At 45.2% G+C, this 12,071-nt stretch overlaps 1 protein-coding gene across 5 annotated transcripts in view; it reads left to right on the top strand.

Moving 5' to 3' along the window:
- The window catches only part of LOC128695978 (serine-rich adhesin for platelets), a 203,918-nt gene extending 197,699 nt beyond the window's left edge, over positions 1 to 6,219 (top strand). For all 5 annotated transcript variants that reach the window (XM_070093092.1, XM_070093093.1, XM_070093094.1 and 2 more), the window contains 3 exons: positions 2,653 to 2,828; positions 3,079 to 3,281; positions 4,493 to 6,219. In XM_070093092.1, the coding sequence (XP_069949193.1) occupies positions 2,653 to 2,828; positions 3,079 to 3,281; positions 4,493 to 4,725 (612 nt within the window). In that variant the 3' untranslated portion in view covers positions 4,726 to 6,219. The remainder of the gene's footprint in view (positions 1 to 2,652; positions 2,829 to 3,078; positions 3,282 to 4,492) is intronic.
- The last annotated feature ends 5,852 nt before the right edge of the window (positions 6,220 to 12,071 follow it).

The raw sequence follows: 12,071 nt of genomic DNA, 5'->3' as shown, positions 1-12,071 counted from the left end.
TGGTCCAGTGTGGTGAGAATGGTAAAGCACGGCGTACCTTGTTCCAAGGTTCGTAGGTTCGAGTCTCCTTCAGCCAGAGATCAGTGTATATATATATATATATATATATATATATATATATATATATATATATATCTTGCCGAATAGGTAAAATTAGTCAATTAACAAGAACTCATTTAAAATTAAGTCTTTTCCAAAATTTTGTCTTGTATGTTTAAAAGATATGTTTTTTCATTTATGTTAATGTAAAAAATAATAATTTTGTACCAAAATAACCTTAGAAAACTTACCTAACCTTATTATAACAAGCGCAATTTAATTTAGCCTAATCCAACTAAATACATTTTAGATAGGTTTACAATAATTTAATAAAAAATAAACACATTGAAATATAATTTTTTTCATTAGGTTCAGAATGATTTTTGCGAAATTATTGCATACACAAATTTTCACTTGCCTTATTCGGCAAGAAGAGCGTTGCTATTTAAGCCAAAATTGCAAATTTTACCTATTCGACACGACACACACACACAGATGGAAGTTGAAGACACAGATGAATCACAGGGATGTTAGGACGTATTTCTTCAGTCACAGAGCAGTCAGGAAGTGGAATAGTTTGGGAAGCGATGTAGTGGAGGCAGGATCCATTCATAGCTTTAAGCAGATATGTGATAAAGCTCACGGTTCAGGGAGAGTGACCTAGTAGCGACCAGTGAAGAGGCGGGGCCAGGAGCTTGGACTCGACCCCTGCAACCTCAACTAGGTGAGTACACACACACACACACACACATATATATATATATATATATATATATATATATATATATATATATATATATATATATATATATATATATATATATATATATATATATATATATATATATATATATATATATATATAATATATATAATCAATGACAGACTGCGGCTAGCCGGGGAATCGAACCCGTGTTGTTTTAGCCCGAATTTTCGCTCTTCCCACTAGGCGGGCTAAAACAACACGGGGTCGATCCCCGGCTAGCCGCAGTTTGTTATTAATTAAATACCACTTGTTCGTGGCTACAATAATACATGTAGAAGATGGTTGTTAGTCGAGGAGACCCGTACGGTTATTATCTTACCTTATGGCACACTACCATGTAGTGATCCCTTTGTTTTTCTTTCTAAACGTAGAATAAAACTTTGCTGGGGTACGCCAGCGGAAGTTTAGTCTGTGTCAGGTCAACATTTGATCAAGACCTGTGTCAGGGAACAGTTGTTTCCTGACAAATAAGCCACCTCTAATCCCCATGTAATCTACATGTGTATACAGAATACAAACACATTTCAGCACACCATATGTACGCAATATGATAACTTCTTGAATGATAAATTAAGAGGCATTTTTTTTTAAATGTTTGAAGGTATATCACTGAGGGTTTTCGAAGTTATCTAAGCTATTCCAGAATGCTGCGACTATGGTCAATAACTATGGTCATAGGGTACCTCTACAAGCCAATTGTTCCTAGAATCTGGTCCTCGTTACCATACACATATATTCAAAAGTTGAATTTAATTAAATGAGTTCTCGATTAACGAGCAAGAAAATGGAAACGTTGGTAGAAGAAAAAAATGAAGCACGCACTTCAAGGCCCATCTTCGGGGGTACTCAATAAGTGCATTATTAGCCTAGCTTTATTTCTATAAAAAAAAATCTTGTATAAATTCATTTACAGTGCGCATGATAAACAATATACGTCACAATCAAGAATATAGGTGAATTAACCTCAGATTCTGAGTCTATTAATCTGTTTCCTAAATGTAAGTTAATCAAGTTAACCAAGTTCCACACAAGAATAAAGATGTGAAGCTTATTAGCACATGAACTAGGCCTACAGAGAACATGCATAGACCATCCTGACTTAGAGTAATTCCACAAATATCCTATCAGAATTAAATCAATCCCAAGATGTAATAGGTTACAATATATGTTTGTGCGTGTGGCAGTGTTATGAATACTCTTGGGCAACAGCTCAGAGTGGCGACCCTTTTCAGTCAATGAGTTATATTGACTGCATCAAAAATCTCATGCCAGAGCAGTGGAGGGCAGCCCTGGCAGCTAGACAGGGCAGCCCAGGTGTCAGGGTCTAGAGCGATTACAACAAACACCAGAATTAGTCGATACCTAACATAGACAACCCTTGGCTTATAATGTTATACCATGATTAACAAAATATTGTACAAGTAATTTAAAATGCAGGTAGATTGCTTCATTACAGCATAGTATGAACCTTGGTAATTAATACATACAAATTGGTTCAAAAAGACACGTGAACAAATATTAGAACATATTTACTAGAAAACGTTTCGGTCCTGTGACCTTGTTCACTTCATTGTCTACCGTCTTCATCTCAAATATGGGAATTTTCAGGTCATTATGTGTCACTCACACCCCACTCTCCTGTATATACTGTCATTTTAATCTCTGTGTGTCAGAAGTGATCAAGTCACAGAACCTAAACGTTTTCTAATATGTTCCAGTGTTTGCTAACGTGTCTTTCTCAACCAATCATTACAGCAGCAGAGATCAAGTGAGGCAAGAATGACAATTTTTAATATTACTGGCGTACGCTGTATTTAATATTTGCTTTTATCTTTCATGTGTTGAAGGCAGCGTTCACAGAGACAGGGTTGCGAGTACATGTAGTGCAGGGACCAGGGGAGCAGGCAGGGGGCGTGCTGGTCAAAATCAGGGTGGAGCCACAGGAATGGTTCCCTCTGGCTGATCCCTGCAAGACACACCTAGCTAAGGGCGACCCTGCAGTTTTTAATGAGATATTTAGATTGTAAGTATGGCGATAATCTTATGTTTCTATAAATGTAGGAGTTATATTGTGCTTATGTTTGATGTCTGCAAGTTTGTGAATGATTTGAGGTGGTGAGTGTATAGAAATAATCTCCCTTGATTCATTTTTTCTTATGTTTTATAAATTAATTTGTACTTCGCATATTTGCAGCTACTTTGTGAATAATAATAATAATAATAATAATAATAATAATAATTAGGATACGTATTATTACTACGAATTGTTGTAGCCCGAGTGTGCTTCAAGACCACCTGGGAGGCGAGCAAGGCGGGGTGCTGACACTACAGCTACGGACTCCAAGATTACTAGGCAGTAGTGTTGTACATTGTGAGGCTGTGTTTCCACTCTCTGAACTGCCTCGCATCCCTGAGGCTAGTGTCCTCAGTATTCAGCACCTACGTGTACCCCTAACCAGACCCTGGAAACTAACATGTAAGTTCCTTGCTATTGCATATCTGAACATAGGAAGGTGGGACACTGCAGCATACATACTGACCCATACTGGGCAAATTCTTCTCAAACCCAAAGTCAATAACAAAAATATTTGTCCAACCCATTTTCATTGCTACAAAAGGAATAAATGAGCTTGGATAATTCTATTGACTCGTGCGCAAGTCCCACTCAAATCCAACCTCTCTCACTTATGTATATCACACTGTTTGCTTCCATTTGTATTCTCACCAACTGAGGGACTCGTAGCTCATTGGTTCCTTTTAAAGGGAAGATTATTATCGAACAAAATGGTCAAGATATATTCTTAATTAGATCTTGGCTACCTGTATATAGCAAACTGCAGAACTTTCTGATCATCTCTTAAAAATGGCAACGTAACTGACCAAGTTGCATATCAGTGACTTGATTTTTTGTCTTTCCTGAGTATCTTTACAGTTTCTTGGGATGTATAACCATACAAAAGTACATTTGTTAGCTTCTAAATAATCATACATAGATATTCCAAAGATTTTGATTACATTGTGGAGTAATAAACACAAGGCTTCGTACTGGTTGGTTTAAAATTAGTTCTCTTGAGCGTTCCTTAAGAGATTCCACACATTAAATTTATAATTATCACTATATAATTAAGCAAAATTTCCATTCAGTGTTAAAAAGGGAGAAATAACCAAACATTAGTGCAGTACACAGATGGTCTGCCTCAGAATGAAACTTTTACAACATATTTGTTTTACACAAAATTTTGCCTTTGTAAAATATAAGAGAGAAGAGTGAAAATTTGCTGCCTTACGCACCTCGACACCTGGGAAATATTAATATTGTGGTGAAATTTATATTCTAAAATCATCAACAGATTTCATTAATACACTCTACAAAATGAGGAAAGTCAGCAAATGCTTCAAACCGCTCTAAAGAGTAAAATGTAATAAAATGATATTTTAGCACATTTTTCTTGATTTTTAAATGTTTCACGTATTTAAAAAAACATAACAAATATATAATTTCATTCTGGGGCAATCGAGGAGTTACATGGTTGTCGCTGTATGAGCGACTGTGTCTGTGACAAGACGCGTCTGTGATAGAGGAGTAACTAGTTAGATGTTCCTTCCTTCTTCCTAACTTCTTGTAGCAATGTTGAATAATATTGATATCCACATTGTATGATATACAGTTTGCTTTTATTCTTACAGCGTATAAGCCGCTGGAGGCGCTGAAGAGCCGCGCCCTGGACAAGATAGCGGTGGACTTCCTGAAGGTGCTGAGTGAGCGCTGGGAGCCCAGGGACTCCTCCATCCAGATACAAGACTCACAGAAACTGAGAGCAACCTTTGCTAGGGCCAGCAGCGTCAGAAACAGCATGAAGGGAGGCAGAAAGATGTTGACTTATAAATATGTGGCAGAAAATAAACTTAGTTTACCGTGATGTTAAAAGGAAGTTAATTCTTAATGCTTCACTGCTCAGTGTGAATCACTTATCCATTCGTGTGACGTATATGTAAGATATTCTCTTAAATCATCATGAATGTAATTCATCAAACACTAGTGTTTTTTTTTTTTTGATGATTATGCATTTGATACCAGTGACAGAATTTTATTTGTAAGAGAGACAAAAATAATTGAGAGGGTTCACAGGTTTCAAAGTTAAACAAATACAGTCTTCAAAATGATGACTCATGTAGTTGGAATTATATCACTGTAATGGTTAACTTCTTCTTCCATGTATTTGTAGTCATAGTTCTTGAATATTATAATGTGTTAACGATCAATGAGGGAGGTGGGGCGCTGGAGGCCTGAGACGGGGAGTTGTAGTGATATCAGTAGTTCAGACAACCGACAAGTTTATGAAGGAGATGCTTGTGCAACACTTGGGTGTCTTTATTGTGGAAACGTTTCACCAGCCAGTGGCTTCTTCAGTCCAGTACAGAGGAGAATGGTGGAAGACCAGAAGGAGCTTGAGGTAATTAGCCCCTCAGCCTGGAGTCGATGTGTTCAGTCCATCAGTCATGAGACTTCTATCAAGACTGATGAACTGATCACATCGACTCCAGGCTGAGGGACTGATTACCTCAAACTCCTTCTGGTTTTCCCCCACTCTTCTGTTTATAAGACTGAAAAAAACCAGTATCTGGCAAAAACGTTTCCACAGTAAATATACCCAAGTGCTGCACATGTGTCGCCTTCATCACACGGGGATTCCCTTCTTAAAATCTGTCATAAATCAGTCAAGTGCAGCTGTAAGACAGTCAACTGTAAGACAACTATAAGACAGTCAACTATAAGACAACTATAAGACAGTTAACTATAAGACAACTATAAGACAGTCAACTATAAGACAGTCAACTATAAGACAGTCAACTATAAGACAGTCAACTATAAGACAGTCAACTATAAGACAACTATAAGACAGTCAACTATAAGACATTTAACTATAAGACAGTCAACTATAAGACAGTCAACTGTAACACAGTCAACTATAAGACAGTCAACTATAAGACAGTCAACTACACCGGAAGATGAAGATGTTTGGGTCACGTTATGGTGTATCCAACTGTGTTTCTGTGGCGGTCGATATGGCACCAATATATACCATTAATATTTTTAAAGCAAATAACAATAAACATATATGATGAGGTAGACAGTGTGACTTGTCATCATAAATGTTATATTTCAGCATTTGGTACTGACTAATTGTGTAAAACTTTATCACTTTGAGTTACTGTTGTAGAGACACATACAAGTATATATGAATTATTTCCTTAAATGTCTCTTATTGTTAATATAGAATATTAATCATATAACAAGTCAAAATTTTTCAGTGGAAAAATAGGACGTATAAACCTTTCTGTTTAATTCCCAAATATTCCTTCTGTTTTCTGTTAAAAGATGGAAATGCTAATGTTAACATGGAAAAATTGTTGACCGGCTTTAATTCAAGACCTGAGATTATTATTATAATAATAAAAAAGCGCTAAACCACAAGGGGTATACAGCGCTGCTCAAGACCTGAGAGCCCAGGTGACGAACTACAGTAACATTCACCATGTAACTACCATTCCAGACACTCCCCCCCCCCAGACCAACCCCTACAATAATACTAGTATCTGACAGTAGTTTTGGGGATAAAAGTAATGCCTATTCATATAAAACACATTACAAAACCTATTTTAAAAATATCGTCCATAAATGAACACAAGGAGGAGAATGACGCGTCTGCCACTGAATCAAAACAATAGGATTATTTTTTTTTTTGGTCTACCATCCTCCCCTGGGTCTACCATCCTCCCCTGGGTCTACCATCCTCCCCTGGGTCTACCATCCTCCCCTGGGTCTACCTAACTAGGATCAACAGTCTATTAAATTGTTCAAAAACATATTTTCAGACAAACTGACCAAAATGTGAGGACGAAAAAGGTCAGATGATTTTTAATGTCAATATTTTACATACAATATGGCGGTGCATTTTTATTTATAAATGGGTCGGCTTATTTTATATATAATGTAGAGTTAAGATCAAAAATCTCCTGGTTTTTGACATTATAACTTAAATCCTTGAGTACGAAACTTGGTGGTTACTGCCGCATCTGCACTCTCCCATGCACTCTTCCCCTGCACTCTCCCCCTGCACTCTCCCCCTGCACTCTCCCCTGCACTCTCCCCCTGCACTCTCCCCTGCACTCTCCCCTGGACTCTCCCCTGCACTCTCCCCCTGCACTCTCCCCCTGCACTCTCCCCCTACACTCTCCCCCTACACTCTCCCCCTGCACTCTCCCCCTGCACTCTCCCCTGCACTCTCCCCTGCACTCTCCCCTGCACTCTTCCCCTGCACTCTCCCCCTGCACTCTCCCCTGCACTCTCCCCTGCACTCTCCCCCTGCACTCTCCACCTGCACTCTCCCCCTGCACTCTCCACCTGCACTCTCCACCTGCACTCTCCACCTGCACTCTCCCCCTGCACTCTTCCCCTGCACTCTCCCCCTGCACTCTTCCTCTGCACTCTCCCCTGCAATCTCCACCTGCACTCTCCCCCTGCACTCTCCACCTGCACTCTCCCTCTGCACTCTCCCCTGCACTCTCCCCTGCACTCTCCCCCTGCACTCTTCCCCTGCACTCTCCCCCTGCACTCTTCCCTTGCACTCTCCCCGTGCACTCTCCCCGTGCACTCTCCCACTGCACTCTCCCCCTGCACTCTCCCCCTGCACTCTTCCCCTGCACTCTCCCACTGCACTCTCCCCCTGCACCCTCCCCCTGCACTCTCCCCCTGCACCCTCCCCCTGCACTCTTCCCCTGCACCCTCCCCCTGCACTCTCCCCATGCACACTCCCCCTGCATTCTCCCCCTGCACCCTCCCCCTGCACTCTCCCCCTGCACCCTCCCCTGCACCCTCCCCTGCACTCTCCCCCTGCAGCCTCCCCCTGCACTCTCCCCCTGCACCCTCCCCTGCACCCTCCCCCTGCACCCTCCCCCTGCACCCTCCCCCTGCACCCTCCCCCTGCACCCTCCCCCTGCACCCTCCCCTGCACTCTCCCCCTGCACTCTCCCCCAGCACCCTCCCCCTGCACTCTCCCCTGCACCCTGCCCCTGCACTCTCCCCCTGCACCCTCCTCCTGCACCCTCCCCCTGCACTCTCCCCCTGCACTCTCCTTCTGCACCCTCCCCCTGCACCCTCCCCCGGCACTCTCCCCCTGCACCCTCCCCCTGCACCCTCCCCCTGCACTCTCCCCTGCACTCTCCCCCTGCACCCTCCTCCTGCACCCTCCCCCTGCACCCTCCCCCTGCACTCTCCCCCTGCACCCTCCCCCTGCACCCTCCCCCTGCACCCTCCCCCTGCAATCTCCCCCTGCACTCTCCCCCTGCACCCTCTCCCTGCATTCTCCCTCTGCACTCTCCCCCTGCACTCTCCCCTGCACTCTCCCCCTGCACCCTCCCCCTGCACCTTCCCCCTGCACTCTCCCCCTGCACCCTCCCCCTGCACTCTCCCCCTGCACCCTCCCCCTGCACCCTCCCCCTGCACTCTCCCCCTTCACCCTCCCCCTGCACGCTCCCCCTGCACTCTCCCCGGCACTCTCCCCCTGGACTCTCCCCCTGCACCCTCCCCCTGCACTCTCCCCCTGCACCCTCCCCTTCACCCTCCCCCTGCACCCTCCCCCTGCACTATCTCCCCCTGCATCCTCCCCCTGCACTCTTCCCCTTCACCCTCCCCCTGCACTCTCCCCCTGCACTCTTTCCTGCACTCTCCCCCTGCACTCTCCCCCTGCACTCTCCCCTGCACTCTCCCCCTGCACCCTCCCCCCTGCACTATCTCCCCCTGCACCCTCCCCCTGCACTCTCCCCCTGCACTCTCCCCTGCACTCTCCCCTGCACCCTCCCCCTGCACCCTCCCCCTGCACCCTCCCCCTGCACCCTCCCCCTGCACTATCTCCCCCTGCACCCTCCCCTGCACCCTCTCCCTGCCCCCTCCCCCTGCACCCTCCCCCTGCACCCTCCCCTGCACCCTCCCCCTGCACTATCTCCCCCTGCACCCTCCCCCTGCACTATCTCCCCCTGCACCCTTCCCTGCACCCTCCCCATGCACTATCTCCCCCTGCACACTCCCCCTGCACCCTCCCCTGCACCCTCCCCCTGCACTATCTCCCCCTGCACCCTCCCCAGCACCCTCCCCCTGCACTATCTCCCCCTGCGCTCTCCCCCTGCACCCTCCCCTGCACCCTCCCCCTGCACTATCTCCCCCTGCACCCTCCCCTGCACCCTCCCCCTGCACTATCTCCCCCTGCACCCTCCCCTGCACCCTCCCCCTGCACCCTCCCCCTGCACCCTCCCCCTGCACCATCTCCCCCTGCACCCTCCCCTGCACCCTCCCCTGCACCCTCCCCCACCACTATTTATTCAACAGGGTATCAAGAAATGTTTGAAGATGTTCGAGAAATCAGCAGATATTTTGTATCTTGGTGTTCTGGGTGAATATTATAGAGTGGACCAAGTTGGGATTCCTGTAATATATTCTTTAAACTATATTTTAACTAATAAAGACAACAAACTGCATATTATGTATTTATACCTGTACCATCGTAATGGATCTCACAATAACAGACCTGCATGAAGGACGTAATAAGCGTTTCCACTATAATATTTTAAGCCTAAAGGTGAACCTGAGTACTTTATAAACTAAGAAAAATCACACACACACACACACACACACACACACACACACACACACACACACACACACACACACACACACACACACACACACACACACACACACAACTGCTGTATAGCCACATTAGGAGGAAGACAACAGTCAAGGACCAGGTGATAAGGCTGAGGAAAGAAGGTGGAGAACTCACAAGAAACGATTAAGAGGTATGTGAGGAGCTCAACACGAGATTTAAGGAAGTATTTACAGTAGAGTCAGGAAGGACTCTGGGGGGACAGACCAGATGGGGACACCAGCAAGGAATACACCAACAAGTGTTGGACGACATACATACAGATGAGGAGGAGGTGAAGAAACTGCTAAGGGACATCGATACCTCAAAGGCAATGGGACCGGACAACATCTCCCCGTGGGTCCTTAGAGAGGGAGCAGATATGTTGTGCGTGCCACTTACCACAATCTTCAACACGTCCCTGGAAACTGGGCAACTACCTGAGGTATGGAAGACGGCAAATGTAGTTCCCATTTTTAAAAAAGGAGACAGAAAAGAGGCACTAAATTATAGACCTGTGTCATTGACGTGTATAGTATGCAAAGTTATGGAGAAGATTATCAGGAGAAGAGTGGTGGAGAACCTGGAACGGAACAAGAGTATAAATGCCAACCAGCACGGATTCATGGAAGGCAAATCCTGTGTCACAAACCTTCTGGAGTTTTATGATAAAATAACAGAAGTAAGACACGAGAGAGAGGGGTGGGTTGATTGCATCTTCTTGGACTGCAAGAAGGCCTTTGACACAGTTCCTCACAAGAGATTAGTGCAGAAGCTAGAGCATCAGGCGCATATAACAGGAAGGGCACTGCAATGGATCAGAGAATACCTGACAGGGAGGCAACAACGAGTCATGGTACGTAATGATGTATCACAGTGGGCACCTGTGACGAGCGGGGTCCCACAGGGGTCGGTCCTAGGACCAGTGCTATTTTTGGTATATGTGAACGACATGATGGAAGGGTTAGACTCAGAAGTGTCCCTGTTTGCAGATGATGTGAAGTTAATGAGGAGAATTAAATTTGATGAGGACCAGGCAGGACTTCAAAGAGACCTGGACAGACTGGACACCTGGTCCAGCAAATGGCTTCTCGAATTTAATCCTGCCAAATGCAAAGTCATGAAAATAGGGGAAGGGCACAGAAGACCACAGACAGAGTATAGGCTAGGTGGCCAAAGACTGCAAACCTCACTCAAGGAGAAAGATCTTGGGGTGAGTATAACACCGAGCATGTCTCCGGAAGCACACATCAATCAGATAACTGCTGCAGCATATGGGCGCCTGGCAAACCTGAGAACAGCATTCCGATACCTTAGTAAGGAATCGTTCAAGACACTGTACACCGTGTATGTCAGGCCCATACTGGAGTATGCAGCACCTGTTTGGAACCCGCACTTGAGAAAGCACGTCAAGAAACTAGAGAAAGTACAAAGGTTTGCGACAAGGTTAGTTCCAGAGCTAAGGGGAATGTCCTATGAAGAAAGATTAAGGGAAATCGGCCTGACGACACTGGAGGACAGGAGGGTCAGGGGAGACATGATAACGACATATAAAATACTGCGTGGAATAGACAAGGTGGACAAAGACAGGATGTTCCAGGGAGGGGACACAGAAACAAGAGGCCACAGTTGGAAGTTGAAGACACAAATGAGTCAGAGAGATATTAGGAAGTATTTCTTCAGTCATAGAGTTGTAAGGCAGTGGAATAGCCTAGAAAATGACGTAGTGGAGGCAGGAACCATACACAGTTTTAAGACGAGGTTTGATAAAGCTCATGGAGCGGGGAGAGAGAGGGCCCAGTAGCAACCGGTGAAGAGGCGGGGCCAGGAGCTAAGATTCGACCCCTGCAACCACAAATAGGTGAGTACACACACACACACACACACACACACACACTTCTGGCTTCTCGAATTCAATCCTGCCAAATGCAAAGTCATGAAGATTGGGGAGGGGCAAAGAAGACCGCAGACAGAGTATAGGCTAGGTGGACAAAGACTACAGACCTCACTCAGGGAGAAAGACCTTGGGGTGACCATAACACCGAGCACATCACCGGAGGCACACATCAACCAAATAACTGCTGCCGCATACGGGCGCCTGGCAAACCTTAGAATAGCGTTCCGATACCTTAATAAAGAATCGTTCAAGACACTGTACACTGTGTATGTTAGGCCCATACTGGAGTAATTAGCACCAGTCTGGAACCCACACCTGGTCAAGCACGTCAAGAAGTTAGAGAAAGTACAAAGGTTTGCAACAAGGCTAGTCCCAGAGCTCAAGGGAATGTCGTACGAGGAAAGGTTAAGGGAAATCGGACTGACGACTCTGGAGGATAGAAGGGTCAGGGGAGACATGATAATGACGTACAAGATACTGCGGGGAATAGACAAGGTGGACAGAGATAGGATGTTCCAGAGAGGGGACACAGGGACAAGGGGTCACAGCTGGAAGCTGAAGACTCAGACGAGTCACAGGGACGTTAGGAAGTATTTCTTCAGTCATAGAGTCGTCAGGAAGTGGAATAGCCTAGCAAGTGAAGTAGTGGAGGCAGGAACCATACATA

This window comes from Cherax quadricarinatus, chromosome 41 (assembly GCF_038502225.1).
Source record: "Cherax quadricarinatus isolate ZL_2023a chromosome 41, ASM3850222v1, whole genome shotgun sequence".
Classification (NCBI taxonomy): domain Eukaryota; kingdom Metazoa; phylum Arthropoda; class Malacostraca; order Decapoda; family Parastacidae; genus Cherax; species Cherax quadricarinatus.
The sequence above is the reverse complement of the archived record's forward strand: the minus strand, read 5'-3'. Positions and strand labels throughout refer to the sequence as shown.